Below are 18,339 nucleotides of genomic sequence, written 5' to 3' on the forward strand. Positions count from 1 at the left end.
ATAGTAAATAATACAGGTCGTGTTGAGTTTCTGAAAAGTTAAATTCATCAGCATATTAATTTTTATGCACAAAATATAAATTTCAATTAAACTAGGTGCAGTGAAATAAATAGTACAATTAAAATTGTAGTTCCAGCAGATGTGAACAAAAAATTTCCATTTTAAAGGCTTACATTTTCCTATTCTCCGCCTTACAAATGAACCACAAATCATATTAAAGGGAAAGTACTTAATTATAAAATATTCCAAAAATTGCCCGTGCGAAGCATGCGAAAACAATGGAGCATTACAAGCTCCAACGAGCTCATTTTTGTGAAACCCAAACCCTTTTAACCCATCAGCAATGAAGCCATTAGGCAACAATTTTTTGTGCCCCCCTCATTTTCCTTTCCACTTAGCTCCTCAAGCTCCCAATCCGGGACTTTGATTTCCCCCATTCGGCAAGCTGTTTAAATTTGAACGTAAAAACAAGCTGTTAAAAGGAGGCACCCTTTTCGAACAATTTTTTGTTTTCTCAGCCTGTGGCAAACTTTGATTGCTCGCCACCCCGAGCAACTTTTCACCTTGTTGTGCCTCCGTTTTCGGTTGGCTCGTTGCTCGTTGCGTATGCGTAATACAAGCCGGGAGCTTCTTAAAAGGGTTCTTATTTTCACGATTTTCCGCGCAACCCACACCCGCGACGTCAATTGCAGGTGACTCATGGCTGTTAAGTTGGCCCAAACACGCCATGGCCTTAACAGCTGTTAACACCGCGCTGCCATTCGTGCGGCATAATAATAAGCATTTGAGCCCACTTTCTGCCTCATTCCGCATTTTAGAGGTAATTAAATTAACGCCAGAAAGCTTTCTTCTTTGTTTTGCAGTATTTTCCGAAGGGTGCCGCAATGTGGCGTCGCATAATTAATTGAAAACATAATTAAAAAAATTACTTTATTTTTGGCCTGCAAGCTTTCGGGTCAGCCTTTTAATCATTATGAAATTGGGTACTATTTTTAGGTGCCCACATATCGATTTCCATTGTGCCTTACTGAGGATGCTGGCGGGTTGTGTCCACTCAGAACCCAGTCCACGTGTCACTCACACTGGAAAAGGGCACTTCGACTCGCATCTGGGCCCAATTGCCCGAATGTCCATTGACTTTGGCGTAGTGGCCTGTTTTTAGTCCTTTCGTGTGTATCCTGCGGTCCAATATGCGGTCTTTCTGGTTTTTCTCCTACTCCCTGCGGTAAACCATTGCTGTTTTTTCTTCGCTCTGTGCAAAATTTTATGCAAAATTAGGCAAGCAGCTGATGCGTCTGGCAATTAGTTTAATGCCGGCATAAAGCAGCTTTCATTGGATTTCCACCAGATAAAGTGGCAGGTCAAGCAGGCTAATGGCCGGGAAAACTACCAGCCAAATGTTCGGCTTTTGCTGAAGCTGTCGATGTGTGAATCACGATAATGGCCTAAATAATGCAGTCAGCAGATGAAAAATTCATTGTTATTTTTTGTGATCAGGTTTGAGTTAATTGGAGAAATTATTTGTTATAAGCTTATATTAAGGAAGGCGTATGTAAACTTGGCGCCATCTTCATTTCCCGCTTCGGCGGTTCGAACATATTCCTTTAGCTTTGAAAGCTAAAAGTGGATTCCCACACTGATAGATTTAAAATTGAAAAACACCTATTACCAATTTGAATCGGACGTATCTTGTGTCCTGTATGTTAGATGTTGCCACTTATCTGACCCGTAAATACTCCCTCGATGACCTTTTGGGGCCACCGACCCCCGTGCATCGCTAATTCGGCACTTAGCCCCAGCTGGGACATCCCTCCCCCACCAAGGACTTATCCACTAGCCATGAAAGTGCCGGCGGCACTTTAGCCGAACAGCAAGGCAAAAGTTTTGGCCAACTTGCCGGATGATATATATTTTTATATTATTTGGGTTTTGTTTTGGATCCGTTTGTGTTTTATTTGTGAAAGTTGTCCCATTTTTTGGCATCTTTTAGTAGGTTGTTTGTGGGGGGTGTGTGGATCCGGGCAACTGGGTCATATACATTTTTGATGAGTTGTCATTATTAAAAGCGACAAGCCATCCCTCACCTTTTCCTACTTGACAATCGCTAAACGAAGGGGAGGGTATTTCCGAGCTTCCGCTTGGCTTTGCCAAAAAATAAATTTCTATATTTTATTTATGTGGCAGTTGACAAGCGTTTCTGTCGCAACTTTTACTTTTCCTTTCGCCTGTTTTCCTTTTGCCCATCAGCGAAATGCTGATTTCCCCTCCTTAACCGAGTTATGTTCTTGTTTATCTGCTGTGCCTTCAGTTTCGCCTAGTTGTTATGGGCAATAAAAGAATTGAGGCAAGCTTTCAATTAATTGTGTCACGAATTGTTATCAATTAATGGACGGGAGCATAGAACAACAAATAGAAATACTCAATTCAGAAGCTTCTTGCTGCGTGGGCTGTGGAAATTGCCCATAATCACTTTGGGCTTTTTATTCACTTGACACACCTACACAAATGTTTGAATGACGAGGGACGGGTTTTGTATGGCGGAGACAAGGGTTTAGTTTATTGGCCTTTGCAGACGATAAAGTGTGGTGGTAGATGATTTTGGAAAATGGAGGAAGGGCTTTGTGGAGAGCTCTGTCGTCCATTTCAGTGTCATAAAACACTTGAATTGCCTATTTATTTAAAATTGAACGAGCGAAATTGAAAAGCTGCATACGAGAAGTAAATGGCACTAGACTTGGAATTTATTGCATTGTATAAAAAACAGAAACTCTGGCCACCAGATATACTATGCAACGTTGTTAATAGCGTTAATACATTTTATTTTCATGGTAATTTTTTGCTTCATTTGAATAAATAGATTACTTTAAATAACGTGGGCTACAAAAAATTACAAAAATATTTTAGTATAGCTGAATAAACTTGTTTGCTATATACAATACACTTTATTTTATTGAGATATTTTTCGTAGTATTTTAGTTTCATTTCAAAACATTATCACTACATCATAAGCTATTTATAGTTCATAAAAGCAAACATGAATTTAATAGCTTTTGTAGGTAGCAATCTGTAACCGCTTTAATGCATTAAAGGCATATTTATCGCTTAAAGGCGGTTTTATTGCCTCTTATGCGATTGACCCATCCTAAATGATGTCTCATTCTGTGCCCCCGACTCTGGGCAATGTTGACGGACCTGCCTTTGATATGAAACTCGGTTGATTGGGCACATCAACACATTGGCCCAATCAGTCCACTTGCCTCGAATTTCTCCCCGATTTCTCCCCGTTTCTTCCAGTCCGTCCAAATCAAAGTTGCCGGGCAAAAGGTGTCCGAGATTGTTTTGACATTACTTTCAAATGTCAATCGTCTGTGATTTGATTTCTTCTAAGGCTGTCATTGAGGTTCGGGCAAATTGAGTTCCAGGTGGAAGTGAAGATGCCTGAAATGTTGGGTCGAATCCGATAAAAGCCGATAATACAATCCAAATTAATGAGGTTAGATGGGGATGCTGACTACAAAGCCTTATCCTGGGGTGAGTTTTGCTCATGTTACTGGGTGTAATGCTCCGATGGGGGGAAGATGGGATTCGGGGAGCTCCATTATCAAAGGCTGACAACAGGTTGTCATTGGATGCCATTCGAGCATATTCGAATTTTCAGGAGCTTATTATTGATTTTTCTGATTTCTGATTTTTCAGCTTAGTATTGAAAATTCATTTATACTTTTAAACCTTTACTTAATGAGTAACCGATGGTATGACATGAGGACAAATTACTAATATTCGGAAAAATAATATTTATTAATAATAATAAATTATGCTGAACTACCATGCGTGAATCCCACTGTTGTGTTAGCATCGTGCAGAGTGGCAGAAGCTCATACACCTGAGTTAGCACTCAGATGCTTTTGGCCAATCCTTAAAGCGGCTTAAAGCAACTGTTAACGGCGAGATAACCGAAACCCACTTGGGCACAAGGCGCACATCATCGATGGAGTTATTTAACAGCCTGCAGCCCCATTTATGGGCGTTCGATTTAACATAAATTTGACGCGAAGCACCCCACCACGCCCCTAGAATCACCTGTCGCTTTTGCTGTTGCCATGCAAATTCCAATAAAGTAAAGTACCAAAGTCGCGACATTTTTGATAAAGAACAGAAGGAACAGGGAAAGCGACAGCAAGCCCTCGGGGGCGGTTATTTTTGTTTTTTTGCGCATTTCTGACAAGCTATAAAATTTTTATCAGCATTACTTTTATTCTGACATTTCACTGACATTTCACAGAAAGTAAAGTAAAGTACTTCGGGGCTAAAGTTCACCCGAACCCACCGCTCCACCCCCGTAAAGTGTTCACACACTAGATAAGGCTGGTGGGCGTGGCTGCTTTTTCATTTCCTAAATGGCTGTTTGACCTTTTTCATACCCATACCCAAACTCATACCCCCAATACCGAAATTGATTTCCTGGACCATTTGTCAACCCCTTTTCAGCCCCGAACTAAAACTTATCAGGCCAGCAAAATTGCTTGGCCTACACAAATCTGAATTGTCGCTGACAAGGGTGTCAGCTCCAATTATGCATAAGCTCTACCCCCAAAGAGCGGAAAGTTGGGGCTTGGAGGGGGTCCTGGCCGAAAACCCATTTCCTGAACGCGGGTTCGGGAGCAGCCAAACAACCAACCTGTTGTTGGCAACATGATGGCGGTGCTGCCTCTGTTTCTGTCAGCTCTGGGTGCCACTTTCATTTTCAATTAGTTTGTCCAAGTGGGCGTGTGATTTTCAACACGGAACTTCAAAAAATAAATAACAAGAAAGGTGCAAGGCATGCCTAAGGTGTATAGAGTTTAAAATACCCTTGAATTCGATATTTATTTCAATTTACAGTGTTTAAAGCGTGCAATTATAATTTTTTAAAAGAATTTTAAAACGCAAGCTGGCGAAGCTTATTTAACATTTATAAGCCCTTCTAAATTCAAATACCGGCCTTCTCAAGTAACGAACACTCCCCAAACGTTACCAGGTATTTGTTTAGAAGACGGGAAGTGTTTTTGAAAAGGGTGAAAGTGAAAATGTTGCCTAATGTTTTTTATTATTATTATTACCAAAGCTGGCTCCTTTCTGGTGCCGCTGATAAGGCTTAATGTGTTCAGCGCTCGGTGTTCCAATAAAACTTTATCATAATTGACATTTTAATGGGTCTGTAAAAAAATAATACATTCTACGGTGCAGCTTTTCTACTTGCGGGCAACCGTTGGAAGTAATTTATTATTTATGAAACGGTCTGCAGGACGGAAAAGTGTTGAGAGGGCTTACCCATAAACACGGCTGTGGTTGAAAGGTCCATAATGTGTAATAAGCACAGGAGTTTGAAAAATGGGTTCTGTTAGGTGTGATGTTACTTACATTTTAAATTGTCGTTGTAGGGCATTGTTTCAAGCCTTTCCATGTCTTTTATTAGGACTATTGATGTCACCGTACCAGTTCATTGAAATGCTGTATTAATTCTCATAATTGTACTATTTCTTGTCACTGCCAGATAATTTAATATTAAACCAATATTTAAAGCCATTTGCCATTCCAAATGATAAACGACGCCCTGTAAACGCAAACAAAATGTGAAATGTGAAAAAGTGCAAATAAAAAAGGCATCAACTCCATCAATCAGTGAACCTTTTAGCTGCGAAAAAATGTTGGCTCGCTGTGTGAGCTACCAGGGGTCCTGTGATAATATCAACGGCATCCTGACGCGTGACTATGCCGAGGTTTGTATAAAGGACGAGACACAACTAATGGAACTAAATTAATTAGCAAAGGAGTAGCTTTTTGTGCTCAGCAAGGCTAACTGAATTTATGTTACGTTGCGAGTGTGGAAAGTGGAAAAAATGCCGCTTTATAAACATAAGTATCCTTGCAGCTCATGATCTACCAGCCAGTAACAGTGACATTCGCCCGGCTATTTTCCACTAACAAGTTTTCAGTTTATTGTTCGAAAGCCAATGTCAAAGCCAAATCCCGAGCCTAAAGAAAGCAGCTGAAAAATGGGGAAAAGTTACATAAGCAAGCCGGCTCAAAGTCCTGGGCCAAGTCCATTGTTGTGTGTCTGGCCCTTTGAGATGTAAAGCCCGTCCGTAACTCGGTCGGAAATGGAATATAGCTAAACAGTGGAGTAGAGGGCCAGAACCCAGGGACAATAACAGAATGGCAGCTAGACAAACAGAAGGCTGGCGAAGATAGCAAAGTACAATGCAAGATATTTTTATTGCCAGGCAAGGCGAACATAAAATGTGTCGCATGCATATGCAGAAAAGTCCGGAAGATGAGGGCCACATTAGGATTGCCAACGGCAGGGGGCACAATAAAACTATGTAAGGATGTGGCTAACGACGTAAGGGCCAATGTCTGGAAAGCTAATAATGCCCTTGCCAGAAACAAAAAGGAAAGTTCAAATACCCTGAAGATCAGAAGTTTAGCAAAGGAAAGTGTATGTAAGATGGTTCTAGATGGATAAGCAAGCCAAAATGCATCTCTAATATTCAAAAATTTTTCCCATTGTTGTAGTTTACCAATACAAAGCAGCATCGTTTAATTTTGCTTTGCTATCTGACATTAGTTTTTTAAATTCGAACTAGCCCATAAAGACCAAACACCCATTCGGCATTATTCACAAAACTTGTATTCCTTGTAGTTAAATTTATGTAACAGAATTTAGGAAGTCAGACGGATGAAAGCTATACCAGGCCAAGGACGAGCAAAGACAACAAATGAATCTTGCTGGGCCTTGAGGGGGAAAGGAAGTTGGAAATGGGACAAGGATAAGGCCACTAGAACGGCCAAGGAATAAAGTGGATTTTTCGTTTAGCCAAAATTGTTGCACAGATTTTCTTAACGACTTCCAAGGGCTCTCTGGGAGGAAATGTCTTCAATTTTAATTTGTTTGCTCAACTCCTTGTGCATATGCTGCTGTTGGCCGAAAGGCAGGATGGCTAATGATTTCCTGATAACCAAATTGCCAAAAGACTGCAATTTTGTGCAGCACCAGGGGACAGCTGGGATGGCTCAAGTCATAATTACAACTTGAATGCACCATTAGGTTGCCGTTTAGAAAACATTTAAATTCATATGTTTTTATCTCCTTTCAGATCTACACAGACTGGGCGAACTATTACTTGGAACGTGCCAAATCGAAAAGAAAAGTCACAGATCTATCCGCCGACTGTCGAGATGGTCTTCTTCTCGCCGAGGTTATCGAGGCGGTTACCAGCTTCAAGGTGCCCGATTTGGTCAAGAAGCCAAAGAATCAACAGCAAATGGTAAGTTGATATCAAATATGGATTTACCTGCAAGGAAGAACTGCACAAGTCAAGTAGAAGTGCAAGCCTTGGATAATCAATACATTTAAGGAAAAGAGCTGTCCAACCAACTTGAATAATTTGAATTAAATGTTAGCTGCAGGAGAAACTGCCATCAGCCAATGACAAGCTGATTTTCTTTGGAATTTCGCTCATTTACCGCACCACTGAAATGTCCCTGGAAACGTGGAAAAATCTAAGCGTTGATTATTTCATCCGCAAGGGCTCATGAGTCACTCCCATTTTTTGCGTTAATTGTTTTTTACACGACCAAAAAAACCGAATGGAAATGGAAAAACAGAGGGAAAGCGACTAAAGCCAGACCATTATCCGGCATATGCAAATGCCGGCTCAACGTGAAAATATTCCACATACACACGCTCGCACGCTTTGAGTGCGGTGTGCATTTGAAAGGTGGATCCGTCATTCGCCGTGTTGGCTGTTGGCTGTACCACGGGGCGTATGACAAACTTTTTCATCCGTGCTGCGGCGGCAGCTCCGCAATTCAGTTACGAGTTGGAAAATGATGATTTCCGCCGCACTAAGCAATTTGGCAGCAGGTGCGAGTTGCTCCACCAGTTCCTCTGATTGAATTGGGATGATGACAACGATTTCGCGTCTGCAGCAGCGATGGCTGCACTTCACTGCATTTATGAAATTAAAATTAAAATTAAAAAGTTTTGGTTTTCCGGGCTCCACAAGGATGCCTGCCAGCCGTGAATTTATCCTGGTTTTTTCTCCTTTACTTTTCTGTCTGCTACGTGAGAAGATTGCCAAAAAATGCTTTCGCTAGGCTCTTCCAGCTCTTCAGGACCAAAGGCTCCCCAAGGCGTTGGCATATTTTCGTCGGTTTTGCGCTGATTCTGCGGCAAGTTCATTGCCGATATATAAACAGAGACTGAAAACGGGTCCATGAAATAAAAATTTATTTCAACTTTGTCAGTTTTTGGTTAGTTGACGTTTTGCATATTAAATAGGAGGCAGGGACTGCGAGTTAGAAATGCCGAGAGACAAAGTCTTTGAGAAAATGATAAGCTCAGCTAAACGTGCGCCGCTGTGGCACGTGATGCAGCTAACAGCTAAGAAAATATAAGAATCGAAAAAACAAAATCCGAAAGCGAAAAAGAAAAAGAAACAAAAAATGTGGAAAAATAGCTGACAAATTGCCAGCGAACTTGCCCCAAAAGTGGGCGTGACCGAGTCGCGTTGACGTATGTGACATGGGCGCCAAATTGGGTTTATTTGAGATGAAGAAGCTCGAAGCCATGCAATGCATTGCACATTTCTCTGTATATACTTGTACACACTTCCACATACTGACGAGCAGGAGCTTGGACTAACAAACTCAATTTGCCAATTTGGCGTTCAAATATAGACGGATAAAGAATGCAATAAAAAATATATCAAAAATTAGTAGGTAGCATGCGAATTTTGTGTGTTTTTTAGATGGCTGGGGGAACGTTTATACGTTTAGGTGCAAGTTTATGATTGTGTGGCGAATGGCAAACTCTTTCCGCATCGAATGGAAATGCAAATAACTGCTGGTGGTAGCGGAAAACACGAAAATATATTTGCATGTCAAAATGAATTTCCCAAATTAAAACCACCTCTGTTAAAATGTTGTCGCATTTGCTTAGCTATTAATGTATGTGCAACTTTTTAAGGCAGGTTTTAAGTGCAGGTTTTGAATGCAGTCTCTTCATTTAAATCCTGTACCAATTGGTGTTAAAAGTGCCAGGAGCTACAAAAATCTGCTGAAGGCTAACCTCTGTGTAACCTCGCTGTACATTTTTGAAGTTTGTCTTATTTGCAAACTAATAATCTTCTTAAATTGTATCTTCTATTGTTGTCCCTCAGAAATGTAACCGATTCGCATTGCTTGCCTTTTCATTTTGCTTGTGCTGCCATCTGATTTCCATTGATCCTGCCTTACAACATCATCATTCATTACCCAAACTAGTGCCCCCGTGGCTTTATACCTGTTGTGTGACCCCTTTGCAACCCCGCCCCTGCCTTAATATCCTGCACTCAAAACAATGGCCATGCTCGGTCCCGCTTCATCGTCCCGCACTATTCGTGTTTTCCGTTTCAAAGCCAGCAAACAATGCATTTGAACATTTTCCCATTTTCAGGCCTTTTTTTGTTGCGAACCGGCGACTTCTCTCCTTTCATTTCCCCATTTGCTTTTCATATTTGCATGGCGAAATGAGAAATCCACGTGGTAGCCGGGACGCAAACCAGGTGCAGCACAGGCAAATAGGGAAAACCTCGGGAAAAGGACGAAAACAGGACGATGAACAAGGGAATCTGGCCAAGACACATTTGAACAAATTCAATAAAAACAAATAACACCGTGCTGAGTGCATTGAGTGCAGACTAAAGTAAATTTTATCAACTTTTAAATCAAATATTAAACTTTAGTTTGCGTTCTCCTTTCTTTGGCGCGTGTTTCAGTACAAACTTTGTAATAAACTTTTCCTGGTCTTTTCTCAACCATCTCCACCTTTTTTGCGAGCCAGCTTACTTTTTGCCAGTGCAAACTTTACATGAGGGTTTTCATTGCCGTTTTTTCGACTCTGCAACACGTAGTGCCCATTTTTTTTCGACTTTCGCAACGTTTTTCTAATGAGTGACGACGAAGGAACAGGGTGCATCTGAAAGAGCCGAAGGATCCGGGCCGGAGTCAAATGTGGCTAGAGCCGCAGCGAAAAATAAAAAAGGAAAACGAAACTCTTGAAAAATCAGCGAAACGTAAAAGTGTTCAAAGTCAACTTTAGCGACGGCACTTGCCAACGCGTAGGAGAAAAACCGAAAGCCAAAGTTTCCTGGCATCTAAATTAAAGGCCGCAAAAATCGAGTTAAAGGCGAAAGGGTTAGAACGGTGGCTTAAAGTTCGCCGAAACTGAAGTGCAGTTTGAACTGCACTCCTATTATTACGAAAGAGTTAACAGAGTCGTTAAAATAGTTCGCTCTTGCTGTTTTCCATTTGAAAACTGACCGGCTTTAGTAGTCATCCTGTGTGTAGTTCAATTAATATACTCACTTCTTTAATTTAATTTCTTTTTCTCTCTGAGTGAAATAAGAATCTGTTTTTAAAAAGATCTTTCAAATCAGTCAAATTGTTTAGACCATATTCAACATTCAGAATTTTCCGCGCAACAAGAATATAAGAATTAAATAATTTTCTTCCATGGACTCTCTTCACCTTGCCCTTAAAGTCCTACCTTCAGCTGTCACTGCCGAAACAAAGAGCAATTTGTGCAAATTTACTTAAATGAATTTTACAGCGCTACTAATTTGATTTCCACTCTCAAGCAAAACAAAGGGAACATGTGGATGCTGCAAGTCGAAAAGGTAAAATGGTACATACGAGCTCGCACAGAAAGATTTTCCCAATCAAGTATGTAAATAACAGGCGGGCGAGTCTTAAATGGCAAATTAAATCAAAATAAGCACATGCTGTGTCTTACATAATTGCCTGTCTTGCTCCTTTGTCCTTTCATCCTGTCCTGTGCAGGCCAAAAGCTCCTGTTGTAGCCAGTTTCTGTGGCCATAGTCCACAGTCTTCGGGCATTGACTACGCTTTGCTGGAGTTGTTGTGGGTTTTTGCCATAAGCTGCTTGCAGTTATTAGCAGCCAACAAACATGAATAACAACGCACAGGCAATTATTATGTAATTAAACTAAAACAATAGCTCAATTTAATGCGCTTGACTGATTTGCCCCTCGGAGAAGTCGAGCCATTGTTGTTTCAGATAAATGCCCTGATTGAAGAGCGTTTCGAGAGGTTGAGGTTTTCTTTCCGCCTTAAATCGATTTAAGTGCTTAAAAGTTGAGTGATTTTGCGATGATAACTATAAAATATTCAGAAGGACGGCTGAAATGCAATATTATCTTGTGGCTTAAACAGAGATTTAGAGCAGCTTAAGAGCTTGGCGGAAAACAAAGGATATATTAAGGCATTGAACGGCTTCTGACTTTTCTAATATTTTACTAAGGCAATCACCTGCATGCATCAACAAAAGCCAAGATAAATTCCTGATGCCCAGTCAGCCTCAATCTTTTTAAAAAATACTGCTCCAATCAGTTTACACGTCGAAGCCCACTTAAGATAAATGCAAATGCATAAAAATTCGTGCAGCCCAATTTCCACCTTTGGTTACTGTGCCCTAAACCTCATTCGTTGGCTTTTCCGTCTCTTCAGCTGTCCGGGAGATTTCAATGCTCGTAGTTCAATGAAAAAGCTTACGTCTGCTCTATCTAAAATGAAATCTGCTTAGGTGGCAGGTAACTAAGGATGGGGCTACGGATTCCTCTATCGTTTTCCTGTGCCGCATCGAGGATGCAGCATCTGGCCCCAAATTGAAGTTCATTAATGCAGCAGACTTTGCTTTATTTTTAGGGAAATTCCTCTCGTAGCCCAGATACCAGATACCATATACCGATTTCTCCTTCGTTTCCCTGCATCGTTTCCATGGTAAACAATGCCTAGTTTTAATGGCTCCACATTAAAGTTTACAATGCCACAATTGCTGGTCGGGGGCTAAGCTTTTCTGTGTACATTTCAATTGGCTGAATATAGTCGACTCCGGCTTGCACAATCTTCTTCAGCTCTACGGGTTAAGAAAATAAAATACAAATTCAACTGCGCTCTTTCCTGTGTTTTGCAATTCACAATTGCGTGGCAAAGGCAATAAGGAAAAATAAAGAATAACAACAAAGTTTTGTTGCCACAAATCAGGCGGTAAAAAACTTTCTGGGAGGCTCACTCAGGCCCTTTTGCACGTGCAGCATCCATAAATTCCGGCACACAAATTAAGTTGTACGAGAAGAAAAGCCTGGAAGGTGGGTGGAAAACTGGGCGGGAAACTGGGCGGGAAACTGGGTGCAAAGTGGGTGGGGCAACCAATCAATGGCTGCGCCTTCTGTTGCATAAATTAGTCGCGGCACGTGATCCGGTCAGGGAAACTTTCAAGTACAGTTGCCGCACTAAACTTTAGCTACCCCGCCACTTAAATGCCAATTCTTTTCACTTAGAAATTACAACTCTAAGCCTGCTTAGAGCAGCTCCCATAAGCCAAGTCAACAGAACATTGGTCAACAGAACAAGTGCACTTGATTCGCTTGGGGAGCTTGTTTATCATACGCCATGTAAGCCGGGGGTTGGCCAATTGAGCCATCTCGAAAACTATAAGGCCACAACATTATTTCATTAGTTTGTCGTGTTGCCCTGAAGTGCTCTTCCAGCAAATTAGAGACATTAACTGCAATATTCAAGTTGGCGACTGAAAGTTTCCAAATTGCGTTTGGTTGGTGCATGTGGCACAAACAAGTCTTTAGAGAACTACCCTTAACACAGAAAACATTTTTACTGCACAGAATATGTTTTGTGTAATTTGTTTTGTAATGTTTTTTGGTTTCCTCCTAATTAAGTTCGAAAACAAATTGATGTTTCAACCAGAAGTTATTAGTAAGTTTATTACATTTTACATAAGGCACTGAATAATCCGTAAAATACTAATATTGATAACATAAAATATTGAAGCTGCATCAATTTTAAAAGTGCACCACCCTTGTATTTACGTGTTTTATTTATTTTAGGGTATATTAAGAGCGCTTTTCCCAGTTCATTTTGATGGGTTTTCCGTGTTCGTTTTTTGGCTGTTAATTCGTCAAAGTTTCGCCAAAGCTTTCTAATTACAAATGTAAATCCCCCTTCGGTCGTGTGTGTTTCTGTGTTTCTGTGTGTTTGAGAACTTTGTTTAGCTTTTCCACCAGCTCAGAAGGGCAGTGCGGCGGGAAATCCCCTGTCTGGTACTTAGCTGTGGTCGTACCCGGTAATTGTCATTGGGGGAGTGCAGAGCGCAGAGTGCAGAGTGGAGAATTCAGAGCTGAGATCCCGGTTCCCAGTTCCATGCCCAGTAACGAAATCGGACTGAGGACCCCGGCCAGTCGGGGAATTAGCTCCACTGATAACTGGACTTGGACAGATGTTTGCCCGTTGTCGCCTGCTGGGCCAGTTGACATGGACATGGAAATGGGGAAATTGTGAAATGGTGAAATGGTGAAATGGACATGGTCATGGTCCTGGTCTGGTCCGTCTGGATTTTGTTTTCGCTGCGGTTATGGTTTGGGCTCTGGCTTCCCAACTGGTTGTTTGGTCAACAAACAAAAGCGGAAGTGAATTACACTTCAATTGGCTGGCTAAACTGCTCAAAGTTTTGGCCCAAGTCCAAAATGTGTAATGTGTGGAAATACATTTCTATTTTCGGTCCGGTTTTTTCGTGAGCAACTCTTGCCAAGATTCACGCACTTAATTAGACACGGGGCCCCACAGTCGATTTGGGTGCCTCTGATGCTCCTCTAATTGCACTGGTTCCTCCCCAAAACGACTTCAAAAAGGCGGAACATAACATCGACCTCATTTCGAGTGCTCTGCAAGATGTTCTATCTAAATTTAGACAGAGATGCAGACTTCCAAAGGCCTCTACATATATGTACATAATGTATATACATACACTTGGCAGACTTTGCTCTTTGCCTACAGGTTGACCCAGCCGACATATTTCTGGCTTTCAGTTCGGCCCCCGATTTTTTCAACTGTGGCCTCGTCTCTCCAAATTTATGTGCAGCGAACTTCTTGTTGACATCATTTTTAGAGGCCACAGCGAGAAGTTCATTGCAATTTATCATCGATTTGGATTTTGTGGAAAAGCCACCCACATGATTTAGGTTTGGCATCGCTGGGGTTACAAGGGATCTTCACGATCTGCGGAATGATCTTGGATACCAGCGTGTCGCAATCGCTGGAGGATCTTGCGATTTAAGATGAGGTTGGGACTTTGATTCTGAGCGAATTCGTAAGAAATATCAATGAAATATAAATAAAGAAGTACAAAAAGAGTACTATTCGAACTAGTCATGATTTGTCTTTTAACTTACATTTAATTTAATTACGAGACATTTTTATCATTTGCATGAATTTTGTATTGTAACATTTCTTTTATTTGTATCTAAAAACTGAAATCTTAAAAATGTACATTGGAATACTTAAATAGTGTATGTAAAAGTCCAACAGATCTCCAGTTCCAATCGCTCTTATATTTGGCGATGCGACCAGTTCGTGATTACCATATAGATTTATCGACTGCCACTTTAGCCATTCATTCGGCGGTGGTTGTGGAGCTTTAATTGCCAGTTGACTCGCAAGTTCGCTGCGCCATGTAGAACTCAACTGAAAAGAACGAACTGCACAGCTTGGCCCACTTTTTAATTCGGCTCTGTTCTTTGGGCATTGTCTTGCACGTTTTTGCAATTATAATTTATGATACTATTGAACTCGTTGATGGTTCGATGGGGGGATTCATTGAGGGAACTGCGCTCGCGATCGCTGGGATTATTGGGGACTTGGGGACTGTGTCGGAGTTTACGAGTCCATTCAAGAGAACAATAACAAGAGGTGATCCATCAAGACAAAGATATATACATGCACATATATGTGCATGCGTACCTACCTCTTTGATGACTTATTGAAAATTCCATTTAAAATTTGTTTACTCATTGCCCCCAGAACGATGTGGCAGACAGTAGAGCGCTGTGCCTCTTCCACACACCCCCAACTGTCAAGAAACAGAAATCAAAATTGAAGAACTGAAATGTGTTTATGTCTGGGCAGGGAAACAACAACAAATACAACCAGCTAGTACCAATTTTGTTGGGCAACATGTTGCTGAGATGTGAACTACAATATGTTGGGACTTTGTTGCAGTATTTTCCAAGAACTATAAAGACATTATGTGAAGATATGAAAATCACATTCGCAGGAAATTAAGATAGTCAAATTAGTCACTTTGTCTTGCAAATAACAATAATCAATAATAATCAAATATCACGCAGTTCCACAGGAAAAAGAGCATCTTTGCATGACAAATGGAAATCCCACCGAAACGGTCAGCACTGTCTGCAACATTTCCCTGGCCAGCAACTTTCCCAGCGATCCCCAGTCTGGCAACATTCCAAAACCTGTCTGCAAAATGTTGCTGGTGACTAAACAGCTGTGCGATCGATTCAATGGGCAAACAAAACAAAAGCAAAAACAGATGATGCGACCGATCTTTTGCCGGTTACGAGTCAGTAGACAACCAACTGTTGCTCGGCTCAGTTGAGTTTCTCGTCGTTTGAAAGCGCCGCGTCCGTAGGCTCCTACGAACTTGGTTACATTTTCGCGGGAAGTGAATAAAAAAAAGCTAATAAAATTGATTGCTAATCAAAAGCAGATTATTGGCCAACCCAGAGTGCAAAAAGTGTTCAAACACACAAACGTCAGAACGTCAGTTAGGGCCTAAGCGGGAGTTTTCTGCCAGTGTACAGTGCTGACTTCATGCAAATTTCGACGATGGTTTGTCAGGCTTGAGAAAGAAAAAATTCATTTCATTTGTTTAATTGCGAACGTTGATTGCCTTAAATGTGCACGTTGTACATACATATTTGTGCGCGAATTCCGCAATAGATGATATCAATTAAAAATTTCGTTCAAGCGTCTTTGTTTTCTGGCTGCTCCAATTAAACTCAACCAAAAAAGCAGAAATATCGAAACGTAAAAACCAACAAGAGGAATGAAAACCATTTCGTGCCATCGACGTATGCAGGTCAAGTAACCTCAAGTAGCTAACACAACAGCAGCCAGAAACCCGAAAAGCTGAAGAGGTAAATGAAAATGTTTGACCCATTCCCCCGTGCCCCCCTTTCCATTCCAAGATATTTATCAATTTTACGTTAAATTAACATCAAATCAACATAAACAATGTGAGGAGTAATAAAAAGGAAGGCATGACACCCCCGACCAGGGCAAAACTAATTATCATGACACAACTGTCAAAAGGTGAAGGAAAACCCAAAAACCGCTGGCAGGCGCGAGGGCCACGCCCCTTGTTAGCCTATCGTCCTCGATCTCCGCCCTTTGCGTCCTGTTAGCCACGTCATTTTTACGACTTTCCCTGCCTATTGTGAACCTATATATGTGCACACATATGTTTGAACCTCCTTTCGGCTCACCTTTTTACCCACATACATACGCACATCCACATGTAGGTAATTTTTGGCCTTTGTGGCTAGGCGTGTGCGGCAAAACTTCGGCTACGTGCCCATCTATTCCGGCTAAAACCGGGGCACAGCTGCGACGGATCAGAGGCGTAGTATGGGCCACGGGGGTCCTCGTCCTACTGTTACACTTTCCACTGCAATCGGAGTGAATGAAGGTGGTCCTTAAAAAGGTAGTGTAAAGAATGTAAGAAGTCGATAGGTCAATCAGAACTGCAGGGATATTCAATCGGAACGAGAGGAATCCGTTTCACTTTAACTTCCTTTATATTCCCATTAAGCTTATACATCAAAGTAAAAACATGTAATGAAGTTGGTGCACACAATTTGTGAACTCGATTTAGTTGGACCTTAACCCCTCTTAGTAGCACAAATCGCAGCCACTGCCTCCGATTCCACTCTGAAAGTGCTCTTCGTACATAAAATTACCTTTTCAATCCCATTTGCCTGTATTGTCAGCCAAGTTTATTGTCGTTCTATTGCCTCTTATTGTCGCTGTGAATGGCTATGATGGCGGTTGCCCCTCAGAGGTTGACAATGAAATGCCCATTCCAGCTACAAATTACATAATTATTGCTATTGACCTTTGTTAAGGGGGGCTTATTAAATTTCGTTGAACTAATCCCCCGAGAGATCACCTCTTGGGTGGTTTTTGGCCAGATTTTGTGTGCAGTTAACGTGATTTTGTAGAGCTACCCGCTGGGCTTTCTGGGAAAACGAAAAGTCAATGGCTGGCTATCTGTCAAGATTGTCCGATTGGCCAGTTTTTATTTTTTTGTAGTCGAAGGAAGATATCTGGCCAGAAGCTTGGGCCAACTAATGAGCTTTTATTTATCACTGACACAGCGATGAGCTTAGGCCACCGCTGGCGATTCATCATCATCCGTGGATGGCTAATACCGCGGCTTAAATCTAAGCCTAAGCCACCAAATTGAGCGTTAAATCGAGCCTGACTTGCCCCTGCAACAAGCTGTCACACTGACTTGGAAGTTTATTAATTTAACAAGATTTGGGCGGGTTGCTGGCTGGCAAGTATTAAATTTAATTTTCGTTAGGCTGCCGGATCCATCTCCATTCCATCCATTCCATCCATTTAGTGGGGCTACTTTCCCACACACCCACCCACCTATGAGCTGCACAGCTGACAGCTGGTTGGCCAGACAGAATTAGGCTTTTGTCTAGCCGGGTAAATGTTGAAGCCGCAGCCACGAGACAAACGGCTGCTGCAACGGCCTGTGGACTTTGGTCCGCGGGCCAATGAAGTTGCAAAGTGGCAGTGGCAGTGGCAGGAGAGCTGGAGTTGCGCTCGGAGGTGAGTCATCGTGTGCGTCATGTGTTCCAAGCTGGCTGAGGAATTGGATTAATTGAGACTTCCACGTTATAAGGCGAAACAAGTGTGATCCAGCATGCCAAACTGAATTTACGGGGAACTGGGGTTAATCCCAAAAGATGCTAACTTCTGGAACACCATATGTCAACAAAAGAAAAGTAATTGTTTCCAGTTTTGTTGTTGATATTCTTTATGAGATATTATATACTAACTCCTATCAGTCTTTTTTTAACTACTATTATATATATTAGGTCTCCCTTTAAAATATGTTATTTTGGAATATTTAAAAAAAAGAATTTGCAAGGTAATTATAATGGTTTGCCCAAAAAGTTGAGCGCAGCTAACTTGCCAACTATATTTTTCCAATCGAACTTTTTCGTGTCGTGTTTCGCCATTTCCATCCAATGCAAAGAGAAATTTAAATTGGACAGAAGACCAAACAAAAACCCCTTGCTAATCGTCGGAGCGCATTGTCAAGTTAGTTACCCATTAATGCCAAAGGCGAAACTTGGTCGAAACACAGGCATGTCAGTTGGTTTTGTCTGTTTCCGATTTGCTACTCAA

The 18,339-nt window shown here is 41.4% G+C and overlaps 1 protein-coding gene across 4 annotated transcripts in view; it reads left to right on the forward strand.

Moving 5' to 3' along the window:
• Positions 1 to 18,339, forward strand: part of LOC6548947 (protein sickie) — a 135,234-nt gene that overhangs the window by 29,912 nt on the left and 86,983 nt on the right. For 2 of the 4 annotated variants that reach the window (XM_015156483.2, XM_001974168.3), the window contains exons 2-3: positions 5,563 to 5,759; positions 7,137 to 7,307. In XM_015156483.2, the coding sequence (XP_015011969.2) occupies positions 5,685 to 5,759; positions 7,137 to 7,307 (246 nt within the window). In that variant the 5' untranslated portion in view covers positions 5,563 to 5,684. Of the gene's footprint in view, positions 1 to 5,562; positions 5,760 to 7,136; positions 7,308 to 15,453; positions 16,053 to 18,339 lie in introns of those variants that run through there. The other 2 variants (XM_015156478.2, XM_015156479.2) reach the window with 2 other exon arrangements.

The sequence above is a fragment of the Drosophila erecta genome, unplaced genomic scaffold (genome assembly GCF_003286155.1).
Source record: "Drosophila erecta strain 14021-0224.00,06,07 unplaced genomic scaffold, DereRS2 tig00000092-arrow-pilon, whole genome shotgun sequence".
Taxonomy (NCBI): Eukaryota; Metazoa; Arthropoda; class Insecta; order Diptera; family Drosophilidae; genus Drosophila; species Drosophila erecta.